Source organism: Protobothrops mucrosquamatus, unplaced genomic scaffold, assembly GCF_001527695.2.
Source record: "Protobothrops mucrosquamatus isolate PMUCROS unplaced genomic scaffold, P.Mucros_1.0 scaffold1839, whole genome shotgun sequence".
NCBI lineage: Eukaryota > Metazoa > Chordata > Lepidosauria > Squamata > Viperidae > Protobothrops > Protobothrops mucrosquamatus.
In genome coordinates this window covers 98,387-116,846 of record NW_015387970.1, presented here as the reverse complement: position 1 = coordinate 116,846, position 18,460 = coordinate 98,387, and the positions used below count along the sequence as shown (strand labels likewise).

General features: G+C 37.2%; 2 protein-coding genes across 2 annotated transcripts in view; one reads left to right on the top strand and one right to left on the bottom strand.

Moving 5' to 3' along the window:
* The window catches only part of LOC107294133 (glutathione hydrolase-like YwrD proenzyme), a 28,327-nt gene extending 23,936 nt beyond the window's left edge, over positions 1-4,391 (bottom strand). The window contains exons 1-2 of the mRNA XM_015823339.1: positions 4,295-4,391; positions 4,023-4,176 (exon numbers count right to left, since the gene is read on the bottom strand). Of these exons, the coding sequence (XP_015678825.1) occupies positions 4,023-4,176; positions 4,295-4,391 (251 nt within the window). The remainder of the gene's footprint in view (positions 1-4,022; positions 4,177-4,294) is intronic.
* A 7,801-nt stretch (positions 4,392-12,192) lies between these two features.
* Positions 12,193-18,112, top strand: TM4SF4 (transmembrane 4 L six family member 4). Its single transcript, XM_015823338.1, has 5 exons — positions 12,193-12,363; positions 13,011-13,100; positions 14,312-14,457; positions 16,374-16,563; positions 18,079-18,112. Exons 1-5 carry the CDS (start codon positions 12,193-12,195, stop codon positions 18,094-18,096), a joined length of 615 nt encoding a protein of 204 aa, XP_015678824.1. The 3' UTR covers positions 18,097-18,112.
* Positions 18,113-18,460: the final 348 nt, after the last annotated feature.

The window sequence follows — 18,460 nt, the reverse complement described above, 5'->3', positions numbered from 1 at the left end:
CACACATAATTTATAATTAAGAACGTACTTGGAAAATAATCTTTTGTTCATTCAGGCCTTATCCCACTTGCCCTTTGCCCCAGCATAATCCCATCTCATCCAGCCGACTTCTCCCTTGTTGACATAGTGCTGTCTTCATCTTATTCCCAGCTCATGAAGAAGCCAAAAATGTCATTAGCTACAGCAGTATGAAGGCCATAGTTTTCTCCAGCAGCTGGCATTATCCCACCCCTTTTCCAAGATGGATAAAATGTATAAGCCTTTGTGATGTATTTATTTAGTCAGTAAATTTGTATATCTATAGGAACTCCCAGTAGTTAGCAATTTAAAAAAAATAGCACACAGCATAATTAAACTGTCAGGGCTAAACAAAACTAAGTGAAAGAAAAATTTAAAATAAAGCAACAGCAACATTCAAAACAATATAATCTTCCTCCTGTTCAAAAATTCTTCAGAAAAGCTGTTTCTAAAAAGCAATGAAAGTGGAGGTTAATCTAATTTTCAAGTGAGGATATGGAATGCTCTTCCAGATAGAAGATTTTCATGTATTTATCATGGTTGAGGATCATCAAAATTGTTGGTTGAAAATTCCTTTTTTAGCTAATGGCCAGGGATAGTCAGTTGACAAAATGCTATCTCCATTTCTGTTTTGTGCCAGGGATGCAAAATGCACGTGGAATTTTGATACCATTCAAGTAAACATTTAGTAATGTACATTATATTGATTTGTGATGTATATAATAAATCAGTTAGTATAATACTAAGTTAGTATATAATAGTGAGTTAGTATAATACCCAAAACAGTGTTTGAGTTAGAATAATAATATATTAAGATTTAACTTCTCAGTGCTACACAGGAATTTACGACATATAGATATAAAATTATGTGAAAGTCTACATACTGTACTTCTAATGACACTTTCACTTAGATCTCGCAGAAACATAGTTTTCATTGACAGGCTTCTGTGTTTTTCAAAATATTAACACATGAAATTTTCATGATAAGGATATGCAACCATAGAAAAGATTCATCCAATAAGAATGATTCCTCACTTGTGAACCTTAGCAGAATCCAACCTGTACTGTGGTAAGAACTGTTGAAGTAATGTTTATATCATCCTCTCTTTCTTCAATCTCTCCCATGTGTTGCTCTGGATATTTTGTGGTACGGAAATGAGATAGCAGTTCTTAAATCATGGCCTGAGAACTAGACAAAGGAGAGTATCATATGGAAGATGGATAAAATCAGACCTGCTTGGTTGTTCTGGTGATGCCAATAGAGAGAATATATGTAGCTCAGGACTGAAGGCTAGTACAGGCTAGCACTGAAGTTGTTACCTATTCAGATAATGAAACATCTGCAAGCAAACAACCAAGCTCAGAGAGCACTAATAATAATAATAATAACAGTAAAGTTGGAAGGGACCTTGAAGGTCATCTAGTCCAACCCCCTGCTCAGGCAGGAAATCCTATACCATTTCGGACAAATGGCTGTCCAGTCTCTTCTTAAAAACTTCCAGTGTTGGAGCATTCACCGCTTCTGGAGGCAGGTTGTTCCACTGGTTAATTGTTCTAACTGTCAGGAAGTTTCTCCTTAGTTCTAGGTTGCTTCTCTCCTTGATTAGTTTTCATCCATTGCTTCTTGTCCTGCCTTCAGGAGCTTTGGAGAATAGCTTGACTCCCTCTTCTTTGTGGCAGCCCCTGAGATATTGGAACACTGCTATCATGTCCCCCCTCGTCCTTCTCTTCATTAAACTAGACATACCCAATTCCAGCAGCCGTTCTTTATATGCTTTAGACTCCAGTCCCCTAATCATCTTTGTTGCTCTTCTCTGTACTCTTTCTAAAGTCTCAACATCTTTTTTACATCGCGGTGACTCCATACTTCAAATAATAAATAGTTCTATATGTTTATCACAACTGATAAACTGATAACAGTAGAAATTTTGCCAGAAAATGGCACCTCTCATTTTGTTACACATCAATACAGATGTATTAAGCAGTGCAGACATTTTCTGCAACTGTAATTTCATTTAATTCCATGGCAGTTACTAGTTTCCATTTTCAGAAAAATAGATTCTTCAAGTCAAGTATCATTATCTTTTTTCCCAGCTGTGCATGAATACAGCCTGGGTTTCTGAAACTTCTCATACATTTGTCTTGTTGTTTTTTAAAATCAAACCCTAAGCTTGAATTCTGATTAGTTTGGTATACTGTTAATTTTTATACACCTAATATGCCTTTACAGCAAATTATTGCATGGAATCATAGAAAATATTTTCCATTAGAAAAAAAAAATCATTTAATTATACTTTCACCATAGTGCTTGGTCAAATGTCATATATGGGGAAAAAGTCATTTGTATTTGATATTGTTTCCTGTTTCTCTGTGAAATGTTCAAAGAGACAGGTATGTTTGGAAATCAGATTTATGAGAGATAGAACATCCTGATCTTTGCCCTCTGACTATGCGCTACAGAAAAAAAATAAAAAACCAACTGACAGTAGACTTTTATGGCACCCTGCTATTCACTTTAGTGAAGCTCAAAGCAGAAGGGCAGCTATTCCCTTTGCACTGCCCAAAGGTTCAACAAAAGTTAGACATAGGAACATCAGAACCAAAAGAAAAGGAAATGAGATACAAAGCTGAATTCTGACCTTCTAATTCAATACAAAAAATTCCCAAATGAAACTTTCTATCCACTGTTATTTTATATACACAAAGTCATTAGCAGCGACAGTTTAAAAATAAGTTAAAGTGGCATGCCTATTGGTACAAATCCAAAAATTGAGCAATTATTATTTGCAGACACAAGAAAGCTTGTGAGAACTGCAGCAATCCTAATAGCTATCATTACATTGTAATGTTCTGGGAAATTCAGTCCAGATTATCAGTTCAGAAAAAGAGCATTTGTTTGTCGGTTTAGAAAGTATTAGTTGTAATAAGCTGGAGTCTTCTTTGCATTATTTCCTTAAATAAGTCTTTATTTGCATTATTTCTCTATCCTCAATTTTTCCACACTTCAAGCAACAGCTAGACATCCTCTCCCAATACTGTATCGCCAATAAGGCTCAATCAGTCCTCGATTCAAGTGTTTTCTCTGCTTTTAATTCATTGGCTCTGAGCAAAGAGCCTATCCAGAGCCTCAGCTATATTTTCCACAACTCATTTAGACATGATTCGTCTATTCTTTCCCTTCCACTCCTATTTCTATCGCAAAGGAATTCTCAGTGTCTGGTATAAAGTCTCCTGAAGCTTCAATCCTGTTTCCTTTTATAAAAAGGCTACAAAAACTGGGGTTTTTAAGCAGCCCTGGAGTGGGGTGGTATGTTACCCTGCTTTTAATTTATATTTATGTGATATATAACGGGTTTTCTTTTTCATCAAGATGGGTTTTAGCAATGTTATTTGTTTCAATTGTCTTTCCTTCTTATTTTAACCCTAATTTTCAACTGCAACTCAGTTGGTCTAAAATCTAATAAACAAATAAATAATTTTGTTGCAGAGAAGCCTTTATATTGCAAGGTTTCAGGCAACCTGTATTGAGTATTGAGCAAATACTCCTTGCGTATGGTGAAAATTTTTCATTTTTCTACCTATTCTTCTGGGAGGTTTTACTTCTACAGCCTATATTCTAGGCTTTATTTTTTTACTTGGTTATGCTTGTTTGTTTGTTTACTGCTTTTGTTCTGCCTGGAGAGTCAGTTTGGTATAGTAGTTAAGGCAGCAGACTAAAACCAGAGACTGTGACTTCTAGTGTTGTCTTAGGCATGAAAGACGGCTGGGTGAGCCAGATATTCCCCCAGGATGGGTTGTTGTGGAGAATATAGGAGAAGGAAATAATATTCGGTATGTTCGTCACCTTGAGTTATTTATAAAAAAAGGCAGAACAAAAATAAATGAATGAATGCTTTAGTTTGATTAGGCATGTCTGCACATTTTGTTTCTTTTCTTGAACTTGGTAATGGGAGCCCAGCCCTTTCCTTTAGTGCTAGCCTCATATATACCTTTTTGGAACTCACCTTCCATTGAGACCACGCACCTGCTTTGTCCTTGCATCATAGTACAGGCAGAAACAATCTCCACCCAGCCCTGTACTGAAAGGTTCTGTAACATTTAAAGCGGCGGCGACAGCCACAGCAGCGTCTACAGCATTGCCGCCCATCTTTAAAATATCTGCAACCAAGAATTTCATTAAGAATACGGCAGTAGCGGAATAATACTATGAAACAATAAGACATTATCCTCCCCAAATTTAAAGATTCCACCCACTGAAGAAGAATAAAATAAATACCAAGGCCAATATTCGTGGCAAGAGACTGGCTTGACGCAACACAGGCATTACAGCAAACCACGGGGGATCGTCGGGAACAGAACTTAAGCTGTGACATCTTTCTGGAAGTGAGGTCAATGTGAAATCTGCACAGAAAAGAAAGGAATATAGTTACAAGGCATGTCCAAGCCACATGCTGTATGCTAGCCAGAATCAGGATGGTATCAGATGGCTATTCAATAAAAAAATGGAAAGTATATTTTTATTTATATATTTATTCAATTTTTATGCTGTCCAGAGGTGGTTTGGATATTGAAATGGGAAAGGAAAGGAAAGGAGTCCCTGTCTGCTAGTGGAATTGATGACTATAAACGGTGGTGCTTATCTCTGTTTCAAGGCCATTGAGCCAGTGCTGTCCAAAGACATTTCTGTGGTCATGTGGCCAGCATGCTGTCATGGAGTGCTGGATGGCATTTGAAGTTTAATAAAGAAATAAATACATTAAAATATACTTTCCATTTTTTAGTTACATAGTCTGGCCAACTCCATCTCAATTCTGGCTGACATACAAGAAGACATTAAAAATAAAATAATATAAAGATCATACAAAACAAGTATCTGGAAAAAGACCACAACCACCAAAACAAACATATCCCCAGGATCTACCAATCGCCCTAACCCAAAGTCTTGGTAAGAGCCAGGTTTTAAGAGCTCATTTCAATAGGGGCAAGGTGGAGACCATATGAATCTTGGGGCAGAAGGAAACGTAATTCCTGACAACAGGTATTCTAACTGAGAAAATCTGTTTATTATGTCCCATCAAAGATCGGTTGCTGTTGTGCACCAAAGACAAATGCACAAAGCTTTGCAAATTCACAATAGTTGGGATATGGGGATTCTCTGAACTTTGCTTTTCACACCTGGCAAGAAACGTTTATAAATGTGAAAACAAGCTCAGAGAACTCCTCCAACCCAATCAGTGTATTTCAACTAACTTTTAAGTTACAGGTATGTTCTTCTAGGGCAGGAGTCCCCAAATTCTCATTGACCCCTTCATGAAGGTTCAAATTGTTCATCGATATGCCCAAATATGTATATGAAACATATTCTTGCTGACCATTTTGGAGAACTCTATTCTAGGGTTAAAATTTCTCAAAGGGCATCCTTTCTTTTTAAAACACAGGAAGTCGGGATTCCCTGGGCAAGCACGGGTTATTTGGAGAGAGCGCTGGTGACTTTAGCCAACAGAAAAGGCATCTTTCTAGGTGTGAGCCAGTAAGAAGTTATGGGGGGGGGGGGGAATCGTGGTTTCTTCGGCTTGGCATCAAGATGAACGTCAAGGACATGCTTGGCCAGCAGACCGTAAGTTCAACCGATCTGGAAGAAGGCGCCACGTTGCGGAAGACGGTTCTTTTGCGGGAATTAAGCCAAGCAAGAGAATGTCTCCATCCCCACGAGCACCCTCTCCTAACGCAGGCAGGTCGATACGATATGAGACAGTTCCACCTTTGCTCCTTCGTCGACAGGAGGGAAACGCAAACGGAGCAAAAGCCCTTTAATTAGCAGGACGAAAGTCCGCCTTCTCCTACCTTTGCGTTGCAACTTACGACGCAACAACGGCACTTGACTTTCACACACACAAAAAAGGCCTCGGGAAACCAGAGCAATAAGTACCAGTATTTGGTCTGTACTCACGTGACTGCAGAACATGTGATGGCTGTTCAGTCTTGTTTCCTGGCGCTAGGAGTCAAGGATGTTATATACAACAGAGAACGGGGGTTGGCGCTTTGTGCAGGAATAACTGGAAGTGTGCCTCGGTTGTGGTGACAGCCTGTTTAATGAGATGTTGTTAACACATCCAATGTGCGTTTGCGAGGTATTTTACCACGGCACTGTTCGTTATAAAATGGCTCTTCTCCTTAGCCTTATATCTCTTTAAAGAAGGCAGATTTGAGCTATCCATTATGCTACAAGTGTTTTAGCAGAATACTTTGACGCACTTAACATGTGTGACCTTCAGACAGTCCGTGGTAACTGTATTTTTTTAGCATTCCGATCCTGCAACAGTCCGAAGGTTGATACACATCTGCAGTTCAACTCCCATTTCAAAACAATTTTGCATCATTCCTCCTCTAGTGGCACCTTACATTAGTACATTTTTTTCACTGTTATTTTTGCTCATTGTACCCAGGGGTCTGGTAAAGCGGGGATGTTCAGGAAAACCCCCAAAACTGAAGTGTTGGAATTATAGTTTTTCAGTGTTTCTCAACCTTGACAATTTTAAGGCATGTGGACTTCAACTCCCAGAATTCCACAGCCAGCATTGCTGGCTGTGGAATTCTGGGAGTTGAAGTCCACATACCTTAAAATTGTCAAGGTTGAGAAACACTGGTTAACTGGTTTAAGTTACAGCCTTGAAGAAATATATTAATCAGTCTGAGCTATTCCCATTACAGAGTCATACTTTGAATTGACCTCCCTTTTCATGTGTAGTCTGGGAGCAATTTTTCCCCAGTGCCTCCTCACTAAAAATCCCCTTTCTTCAGCAAAAGAATGTTGTGGTCTGACATTGATATACAACAGTAGACATAGACTCCTTTGATCCCTCCATTGGCTTCCCAGAAGTGAGCATGCTTCAGAAATGATAAGACTACTGATTTTTCTCAGCTAGGCAGACCATCTCTGAACATGATGAAGATAGTCCTTCAACATAACTAGAGTACTCATATACTAGAGTACTCTAGTTATTCTTTAAGCTGTGTAGACCTCAATTCATGTGGAGTTGAAGTCTGTACACCTAATAGTTGCTAAAGTTGAGAAACACTCCTTAAAAGGAAACTGCATAGAAATGTATTTATTTTATTAAATTTATGTGGCCACCTAACTTACACATAGGTGACTCTGGGCAGCTTACAATATTTAAAAAAAAATGCAATATAAAAACCCATAAAAATCTCCCAGACCTCCCCCCAGCCCATGGCAGCAGCAGCATAATTAAATAAACCATTTGATTGACTCCATCTTCATTCATGGTTCTTAGACTTGCTGACAAAACTATGTCTTTAGGGCCTTTTGGAAAATCAGCAGGGTGACCATTCATACCTGGAGGGGGGGAATGATGTTCCATAGAAAAGGGGCCACTACCATGAAGGCGTTTTTTCTTGACCCAACCAGATATACATCCCTAATCAATGGGACATAGCCTGCCTTCTTGTCCTAGTGGGCTAGGTAGATGTAAAAGTGGAAGGGCATTCCTTCAAATACTCTGGCCTCAAGCCATGCAAGGCTTAATACTACTACTGGTATTACTACTACTAGAAATACTAGTAATGTTGCATTCTGTGGCTTTGTTTACCCTAACACTTGCTTTCCTTCCCTTCCACTCAGGCATGTATTTTAGCATGTATTTCCAAGAAATACATTTCATGCATTCAAACACAAAATGAACACAAAAGCTTAGTCCATCCTAAGAGAATAAGTTAGCCTTTAAGATATTACAGGGCTTGTCTGAATATATGTTATAACAAAATAATTAACCATCTGGAATGTGGGACTTAACCAGCAGTGAACAAACATTGCATCAGTGCTCTTACTGCTCTTATTAAGGGCAGAAAGAGAAGCATGCAAAAATGTATTTTGCAAAAATAATGACAAGACTTACGCTTTTCAGTCATAGTAATACCTTCTTCAGAGCTATTTGAATAAAGGCAATATATTACACTTTTTAAATATTTATTTAATTTTTATAGTAACCCATCTCAATTCATTAAGGTACCTTAAGAGACTTACTATATTCATTCAATTCATGTACTGACCTTAAGAAACTTGCAACAATCAAAATGTGGGTTACAGATATTTTTTTGCAAAAAAAATGCAGCAGCAGGTTACTTATACAGTAGTATTGTGCATGTTTTTAATTGTTCTATGATTGTTTGCCATCCAAAGTCATTTGTTGAGGTGGGCGATTACAAAAATTAAATAATCAATAAATAAATATTGCATCTGTTCTCTTGGGATTGGACCATAATCTCATTTATGAATCATTAACTTCTTAATCCAGGTTGCTGGTATGTAACTTTCGGTGGTCACTCCAATTTCCTATTACTGTCAAAATAAACATAATTACTAATCTCTCTAAAGTCAGAAGTTCTGTTCTTGGGATTTAATGGAAAACAAGTATAAAAAAATAAAAAATATCCTGTTCAATTGTGATATACCTTGCAACACATACATACATACAATTTCCCAGACCAATATATACTTGTGTCTCTATGATATAATATTTTTGAAAAAGAATATTGAAACAATATTCTGAAGAAAAGTAAGAACAAACTACTTCTACACTGTTGCCAAGATAAATATGGCTATTTATCAAGCTTGAACTAAACTTTAACTTTCCACTTGGCCAGGAAAGCAAGTTCCAACAGATTTCCATGTTTGGGTATCTGACATGTAGTTTTCACTAGTAAACTTTTCGTATCAGTTCCTCTTCCTTGACTGCTTCTTATCTTGTTCAGTTACTAAGTAGTGTCTTCATGACACCACGGACCATAGGACACTATGCTCCCCTGTCCTCCACCGTCTCCCGGAGTTTGCCCAAATTCATCTTCATTGTATCGATGGCACTATCTAACCATCTCATCCTCTGCCATCCCCTTCTCCTTTTGCCTTCAATCTTTCCCAGTATCAGAGTCTTCCAATGAGTCCTTTCTTCTGACAGCATCTACCTATTTGATGCATCTGTCAGTGGAGTGCTTGAAAAGAGGAATGGACAGACTGCTTTACCATCTTCTCGTTGTAGGGACTTGAAGAAAAATGGGCAAAACTCTTCTCAATTTCACCTGGTCAAAAAAAGAGGAAAGAAGGCAGACATTAGCTGCTTGGTTGTGGCTTCCATCAATGAACTTATTGTAAAAAGCCCAGCCTTATTTGTGTTGTGCAGTAAACATAGATAGGAAAGATGTCTTGGCACCAACTTGTACTGAGATGCCTCCTATAGCATCTAGCGTGTAACACTTCTCATGAGCAGTTGCCTAGGTTACCAACTCAGTCATATCCATGGCCTATGCAGCATTCCCTGGTAATGATAAGATCAAAACCAATAATTTCTGGCATAATTTGGCCAATATTCCATAATTTTCAAGCAACATTCAGTTTAACCTGGCTGCTCATGATAGTTTGTGCAAGGTTAGTCTGAGGATTAGATCTGGCAAGGTTACAACCAAGCATCCATCACACTAATAAGAGATAGGTGATGGATCAATTGCCCTTCTGGCCCAAAGCAGGAGCCTCTTTAGGATGGATGAAAGAAAGAGAGGCAAGAATAAACCTTGCTTTTCCTATAAATATAGCTTTTATTTTATACATAGCAATTGTTAGATTAATTATTAAATTGTTTATTCAGTTCCAATAAAGTTTATGATTTGTCCTTGAATCTCCATTTGCAAAGCTTCTAGTTTCATTACTGATTGGGGGAAGCTTGAGAGTAGGATCTCTAACCTAGACAATAATTTGTAACTCAATTTATCCTTGCATTCAGCTCACCAGTAAGGAGATACATGTAATTTACTAATACACTCAAAATATAGAATACAGATGTAAATGGAATAATTTCAGATTGAGTTTTGCACCAATGAAATAATTATATAGACAAAAAATGCAAGTAGAACTAAAACTTAATAGCACAAATTTATTGTACATACTAAGAATAGCTTAATTTTTTTTTTTACAAAAAATGCTAATTCTCATTGGTAGTTATTCCAGTCAGAGATAACGTTTCTGCTCTTCAAGTACATATTTACCTGTAATGTGCCTAGAGGAATTAATTCACAGAAATGCATAATATAAAAGCTAGACAAAAATTGACGAATATTAAAATTTAACCATTCTTAAAACATCTGATGAAATCAGTGAAACGTAAGTCCACTGATATCAATGGCTTAATTCATTTGACATTCTTGGATAGGTATTCAACTAGTATGACATACAAACCCACACAATGGGTTCCATTGTGATTAAGATATCTCCATGACAGTTTGATGCATGATTCATCATAAGTTTATTCCCTTCAGCTTCCAGGAGGGAAGATTAACATGAAATTAGCTCTTCCTTCTGATCTCTGAACTCAGGAGACCAGACACACTAGGTTGCAGCATCCCTTCCATTCTCATTTTTTCCTCCACACCAGGGGTCCCCAACCCTCAACCATGGACCAGTACTGGTCCATGGCCTGTTAGGAACTGGGCTGCACAGCTGGAGGTAAGTAGCAGGCAAGCAAGAGAAGGTTCATCTGTATATGCAGCCACTCCCCAGAGCTAGCATCAGCTCCACCTCTGATCATCAGGCATTAGATTCTTATAGGAGCTCGAAGCCTTGTTCGTTCCAAACTAAAAAAATAGAAATATTTTCTCCATAATAATGTTCTATTCTTTACAAACAGAGCTGAAAGTGAAGGTTGAGAAACTGATGAAATTGAATAAAACATTGTAATTGTTTTCCAACAGATAACTGGTGATAGCATAAATCAGGTGGTGTATGTTAAGATATAGGTCAATTCTCCCTAAATCCACTGAAATTTTTGTAATATAAAAATATATTAATCTTTCAATAGATTAAGTAAAAAAAATGTGCAGTACCCCAACCTGAAGTGATTCCAGTGATATTAATAATAGAAACACTGTCAGATCCACCATCTTTGGCTTGGTGCTTCACTGTTGTCAGGCCATCAAAGAACTGGAGAAAGGAGGGGGAACAAATGGGCAATAAAGCTGTATGTGTCTATGGTGAGAACGCAGGAGGGAGGAACCATTGAAAAAGAGCAGAACATTTTGGAATCCAGTTTATGCCTGGCATCTTCAAGGCTGTTTGGAAGTGGAATTTCATCAGCCTAAACACTTCAGCATTTCCCAAATCATCTCAGCAATGTCAGATTGGTTAAAGAGGGACTGGTCATGGGGGAAGGGATGGGGAACCAAGGGGCATAGTTTTGTATTGTTGCGCGGGAACTTTAGATTCCGCCTGGCTTTATGAATCAGCATCTCTTAGTAAAAGTACCCTTTGCTTCAACCAAATGGAGTTGAGAGTTTTCCTTCTCTAAGGGATCAGACTGGGGCAAGTCCGACAAATACATACATTCTGTTCACTCAGGGTTGGCCTAATTATGGCTTCTTGAATAAATTACATATGATACAATACAAACATTTGATAGATGATCCAAAGTGTCCAAGCTGTCTTTACGTAGGATGAAATTTCCACAGACCTTATGAAATGTATGTATATTCTTAGCCTTCTTTTTTCAATATAAAAATTTTATTGAACCATGTAGAAAAAATAGCTAACAAACCTTTGATCTGCTTACTCAGTTTCCGTTTGTCATCTGCCTATCATTCTTTGCTTCTACAGCTTTTATCTTGTTCTTCTTTGAAAGATCCAATAGATTATTAGCATGATACCCACTGAAATTAGTGAGTAATGTACATGAAGTAATCATTCATTTTTATTTGTGCTGTGGATAAGAATCTGAAATCTTTTCCTTTTTTCAGTCTAATGAGAGAGAAAGTACAATGGTCCAAATCTACCATCATTGGGAAGAGAGGTTACAATAATCTTCTTCAAACTACTGATTTTCTTGGGGTGGCTAGTAGAATATTAACAGAGCCTTTTGTTGTCATGACAAATTCAGAGGCTGTTCTGAACATAATCTCATTAGGGCGGGAGAGATGCAGAAATATGAGATCATGACAATGTCAGGCTTATAAATTGTCCAAGCTTTGGGCTGCTGGCAGACTGAACTCTGTGAAAGAAAGTGGGATCGAAAAAACAAGTGGGTTGAAGCAAACTAGTGAGTTTTAGCTTCTGCTAAAAATTACATCAAGATCCAAGGAAAGGTCTACCTTTTTTTTGCAGTACAATTTTGAAATATGTGTTGTGGAGGGTGTGCCAAGTGTCTTGGAGTTACTCTCATTCCTTTAAGCATACTATGCGTTCTCGCCAATATTCTCTTATTTTTTCCTGGGGGAACAATTGAAATTAGTGACAATATTTCAGATGAAGTTTGGTACTTTGGAGGAATTTTGGGTTCTGGTGTGCTGGTGAGTATGTCAAGTACCCTGTTCTTTTTCTTTTTTATCATCTAGAGTTTACAGGCTTTATAGAAGTTCATCTACTAATATAGCAAACTTTATTGTAATCTATCATTGAAATTAAATTATTATTTGTGAATAAGCAGGTTTAAAAATATGGATTGAATATGAATGAAATCTGTTATTAAGAAAGCAGATGCTTATCTGATGATGCAGTAACAAAAACACATATATATCTAGATGTCTTTGGTGAATAAAGAGATAAGCATCATTTTGTTAAATCAGACCAGCACTTTATTAGAGCAGCTTTGTTAAAGTAATATGAATATAAACAGATTTCTGTAAAATATATTACTGGTTAACTTTCCTCTTTTTTCTATTTTGTTTTTCTTTTTGTGTTGGGATATTTCCAGTCAATGCTAACTGTTAAACTTGAAAATGACTCCGGCGGCATTCAGTGACTTTTTCCAGTTCAATGTGCTTAGGGTGACAGCATCATTGGACTAGAATGATCCTGTTGCTTACACAATAGTAAACCTGCTGGTTGCAATGATGACATTTCAGAAAGAAAGAAGAAATGGCATTGCAGGATCCAGATTAGATGCCACTAAATCGAGAAAGATTATGGCCTCATTGTGATTTTCTGTTTTCTCCAGATGGTGTTTCCAGTTTTGGTCTTTTTGGGCCTTAAGAATAATGATTGTTGTGGATGTTGTGGAAATGAAAGCTGTGGAAAAAGATTTGCGGTAATTATAGAAGCAATAAGAATCTCCAATCCCAATCTAGTGATTAAGAAGCAAATATATATTCCATTCATCATTACACTACCATATAAAAAAGGGTCTTGCTAGCTATAATCACACCTTAAGAACTACATAAGAAAAAAGGATTTTAGATTTTACTTCTGAAAATAGACTCTTATTGGTTTTCCAGATTTTATCCTTGACAAAATCACAAATGGTTTGTGTGCCTCCCTCCCCGACTTTTCTTTTTGCAAAGTTTTTGAATTTTTTTGAATGAAGTTTTTGTTTGGCTCAATGACAACAATGTGTAATTTTAAATTTCTTAGATGCACACTGTATTTTGGAGAGTTTAGATTGACAGAAAATTCCATAATGCAATGATGTGGTGGGTGGAAAGTCCACACCTCTTGCTAATAAGTTAGATGATTCTCAGTTGTATTATTATAATAGGTAAAGGATTTTATATATCTTTTCTCTATCCATTTTCTCTTCCCTATTCATGATTTTATTACCCTGCATCACTATTCTACCCCTTGATCGTTTTGCTGCCTTTTTTCCCTAAACTAGATTCCACAAACATAGCCTGACTCTTTTTTGACCCTTTCCCTGATGCCATTTCCCCAAAGGGATGGGGCCAGGACAAAACATGATTTAATTAAATTGAATATAGATTGTAATGAGATAATTCATTGATTAAAATTAGTATACTTTTTCCCTATGTGCTTAATCATTTCTCCCTTCTGCTAGATTAAAATTTGTAATCCAGTTGTAACGTGTGGTGGGACTTTGTGGGTTTACACCTAGGATGTTGAAAGTTAAATTGGTCAAACTATCTTAATAATTATTTGTGGATATTTGAAACAAATTTTGGGAGGTAGTAATCAGATTCATGAAGCAAAGAAGGCTAAATATTTGGCTTTGTACCCCCCAGGATAAAGGGACATAAAATTGATTTATTAAAAACAAATTAAAAGTTAAAAACTCTGGACTGAGTTGACTAGAGTACACCACTCAGCTATCCTATAAAGCCAATTACTTTAATCATGAACTTCTATCATGATTCCATATGATTCCTGAACTAAGAAAATTTCAGTAGATTTAGAAATAGTGATTTCTTACTTTTTCATATGCCATTTATGTCTGAAATAAACCAGCTAATTATATAAACATGCAAGCTTCAGGTTTGATCTCTTCTTTTCTCTTGTTGCTGGCAGATGTTTAGTTCTATAATATTTGCAGCAGTTGGAATTGTGGGAGCTGGTTACAGTTTTATTGTGTCAGTTGTGGCTTTGAACAGAGGCCCGAAGTGTAATACTGATAGAAACAATACTAGCATCTGGACATATCCATTTTATAACGGGTAAGATACTTTCAACACTGTTATCTTTATGTACTACTATCTGTACCCGGCCACGCGTTGCTGTGGCTGAGTCTGGTAAAAGCGTGTGTTGCTTTTACGTCCAACAGATGGCGCTGTTTTTCAAAAAAAGCATGTTTTACCTGTCACAGGTGTGACATCTATATAATATAGGTATATAAAAACACGTGCGTATTCGAATGCAACGTTGTGTCAAAATTTCAAAGCAATCGGTGAAGATTTAAGATTTTGAACAAACAATTCGGAGATTTAAGATTTTGAACAAACGAACATTTACATTTTTATTTATATATTTTTTGTATTTATATATATAGATTATGTTTCGTCACACAGTCAGCCAGATGTTCAGGCTGGATTTAGCATTTTTGTCTGCCTGTGATGTCCTTCCCAAGGACCTGGGATAGATTTTATTGTTATTGCTATTCTTATTTAGCCATTATGTAGCAACATGATTGACATTGTGTGGTGCTACTGAAAGACAGTTTTTTTTAGTCAATGCTCTTCAAATATGTGGGGCTACATCTTCCTCATGAGGGTGGGTATTGTAGTCCTACTAACCTGATGACAACTTGCTGGGGACAGCTGTGGAAGCCATGCTGTGATCTCACCTTTTTTAAAAAAAAAATTATAAGAAAGATTGGTTATGTGCCACGTGTTGACTTTTAATGACCACAGAGATAGATGATGTCCAGGATGTTCTATCAATAAACTGGCCCTTCAGGTCTTCCAAAAGTGTATCCATCACCACTGTAATTGAGTCCATGCACCATGCTACTGGTCATCATCTTCTTCCCCTTCCTTTCACTTTTCCCAGCATTACAGACTACTCAAGAGACCCACATCTGTGCATAATATATTCAAAATATAACAATTTGAGTCTGTTTATCTGTGCTTTGAGTGACAACTCTGGATTGATTTGTTCTTTGAATATAGAAAGGAAGCCATAACAAAAATATGGAATGGCAAAGTACATTCTGTGTTAAGTGTAACACAGGGGGGAAAAAAATAAAGATGGCTAGTAGCTTTCCTGAAATTTATCATTCCAAAAAACATAAATAAGGACTCTTTAGTGGAAACTTATCATTATCTGAGTTCTGTTGATTGGACAAAATAAGGAAATTTTTTAATATATATATATATTTCCATACTAACTCACAGAAGTACTACACAAGTATTGTGGACCACAGGATTAGTCTCAGTTCTCAAAATCTGTCAGAAACATTGAGCTATAATCATTTTCAAATGCCAAGTATATTCTCTTATTGATAATGGCTTCAGTTCCCTGTTACTGTGTCTAATATATGTGAACATCATTCGATATAGCCACAAATTTATTTAAAATATTTATTTATTTTAGCTTATAAATTTGCCATCATTAGATCCCTTAGAAACTTTACTGGATTGTTTCATTCTTATTGATAAATTAAGAGAATAATTCTGGCGAATCCTTCAGGCAGCGGACCATCCCACTTTGACAATAAAGGAACCTCAATTCCTGTTATGTTCCATTCCAGCTGTCCTTTTCTTTCCAGATTTGATGGCCACAGTTTTCATAAATTAAACTTGGCCAAAATGTAACTGAAGAAGTTTTTAAAGAGATCAGTTCCATGCAGACTGTATGGGAAGAATTCTGGAAAAAAAATATTGAGAGGGTGGGAGATATTTCACCACATACTTCTGGTAATCCATTGTGTCTAGCAAGATACAGTTTAATCCTTTCTCAAATGGGGGTATTAGTTTTATTCCTCATAGAACCCAGTAGGTACCATTAGATCAATACTATTTTATAATGTGCATAGATCCATCCTGGGTTATGGCAGACACATGAGCTAGCCAAGTAAACATAATATGCAGACAATGGCTTCTATAAGAGAGAAATATTCTTTTTTCCCCTGCAGGGAATACCTTACGGATCATAATTTATGGGACAAATGCCAGTCCCCAGAATCCATTGTGCCCTGGAATCTAACACTCTTCTCTCTGCTGCTGATAATGAGTGGAGTTCAGCTGGTCGTGTGTGCCATTCAGGCAATCAATGGTCTCTTTGGAGCTATCTGCGGAGACTGCAAATGTTGTGGGTGCTGTGGGGTAAGAATGCTTCCATATTCCAGTATGCCAGCTTCTCATTTTCCATGTTGATTTGCTTATTGATGGCTTATTGTGTTTTCTTAAGTACTTACGACAAATTGACAAGACGGCAGTTTCTCTTTGAGTATCAGAAAAAGACTTTCTGGTGGTAAATTCAGATTGATGGTGGAATCTAAGAAACTGAAAGCTTCTTCTCTGATGACTGAACAGTCATCTCTTAGTAATGCTTTAGTTTTGATTCTTATACACAGCACAGGGTGAGACTCTGTGGTCTAAATCAGAGGTCCCCAACCTTTTGAGCACCAGGGACCAGTGCCATGGAGAAAGGTTTTTCCATGGACCAGAGGGGGTGTGGTTTTGAATACTGCCTGCATCCCGAGGATGGAGCTTTGTTTGTTTGTGCGGGACACTTGCTGGCATGCTGCGGACCGGTGCCAGTCCATGGACCGGGGGTTGGGGATCCCTGGTCTAAATGAGACTTCTAGATCTATAATTCTATTTTCACAGAAGATGCCTAAGCCGGAGCACCATTTCTTTGTTGTTACTATGGCTTGTAAGATGCTACGTTTTGTAGAAGTGTTCTAAAAAAAAAAACTTCCAGAACTTTGCAGTAGAATTGTTTATTTATCAGACTTTTTTTTTTAAAAAAGTATTTTAAATCTATACACATGAGAAAAGCAAAAATGGGTAGCTACTGTAAAGCATGTCCATATGCATACATATTATTTATGCCATAATTTAATTAATCATCATAATTTAGTTTGTCAGCCTAGGTCTTAAACTAGCTTCTAATACTAATGGCCTTCTGAGGAGCCATTTGTGTGTGGCAATGCTTGATCTCCTTTCACATAAAACTTCCCTTTCTAATTTGTACATGCCAAGTCTCCATCTAAGATAATTCACAAGGCATGTTTACCAGTCATTAAGAACTTATCCTCACACCATCTCTGGTTCATCATGCTCCTGAATGCTAATCAGAGCTCTTTTCTTTATTTTTCACCCCTGTAGCAATATTGACTTATTCTATGAGGTTGATTTTCCCACCAGTAACCTCCGCTATCTCTTTCCACACAAATCCCTGCCCTTTTCTCCATGCTTTCTGGGAAGCATTGGGGCTGTTGTGGTGGGAGGTGGTGAAGGACCCATTCTAGGAGGGTATGGTGGAAAGAAGCAGCAGCAGAAAGTAGACAAAACCTGTCCCCAGCTCCTCACTCTTCTGACAGCAACAGCAGTCAAAATCATAACCCCTGTCTTTGTGCGAGGATGTCAACTTTATTGATCTCATTTTCAAGGCAGGGTGAAGGGACCACTGGGAGGACAAGGTTTTGCCACATTAGGACTATTTCCACATTGGAATTTGGCCCCTAAGACTCACATTTTAGGCATAAAAGAGGGCTACTAAATTAGGGCTTACAGGGTAAATTTTACCTGGGTTTCTTACTGCAATTAAATCCTATCTGAATGTTATAAACTATGACTAACATTAGCCCACATTTATTTTTCTTTGTTTTTTAGGGAAATGGAACAGTTTAAAGAAGATGATTGCAATATATCAGCTATGATAACGCAGAATATCCTTTCTGGACTTTCCTCTTGATATGATGGGCCACGTGTGTTTTACATGAAACAGGTCCGGAATGAGGAGTCTTTTCTCATAATGTGGGAGAATTACTTTTCCCTTCCTGCGCTTATTTCTCCTCACATATTTAGCACCAATTGGACTAAAGCATATTTATTTTTATAATAAATTCTTTTCCAAGACAAAGTATTTGAGACAACACTCGTTACCAGTTTTGGCTCTTTCCCATCAAGAAGCAAAATTATAAACCACTTGTGTATAGTTTATGTAAAGATTGTCTATGTTGGATATAAGTCATATAAATGGAATAATAATAAT

Coding starts and splice junctions, on each gene's coding strand:
- TM4SF4 (XM_015823338.1), top strand. CDS start 12,193: ATGTGTTGTGGAGGGTGTGCCAAGTGTCTTGGAGTTACTCTCATTCCT. Junction 12,364..13,010: donor TTTTGGGTTCTGGTGTGCTG/GTGAGTATGTCA, acceptor TGTTTTCTCCAG/ATGGTGTTTCCAGTTTTGGT. Junction 14,458..16,373: donor ACATATCCATTTTATAACGG/GTAAGATACTTT, acceptor TTTCCCCTGCAG/GGAATACCTTACGGATCATA.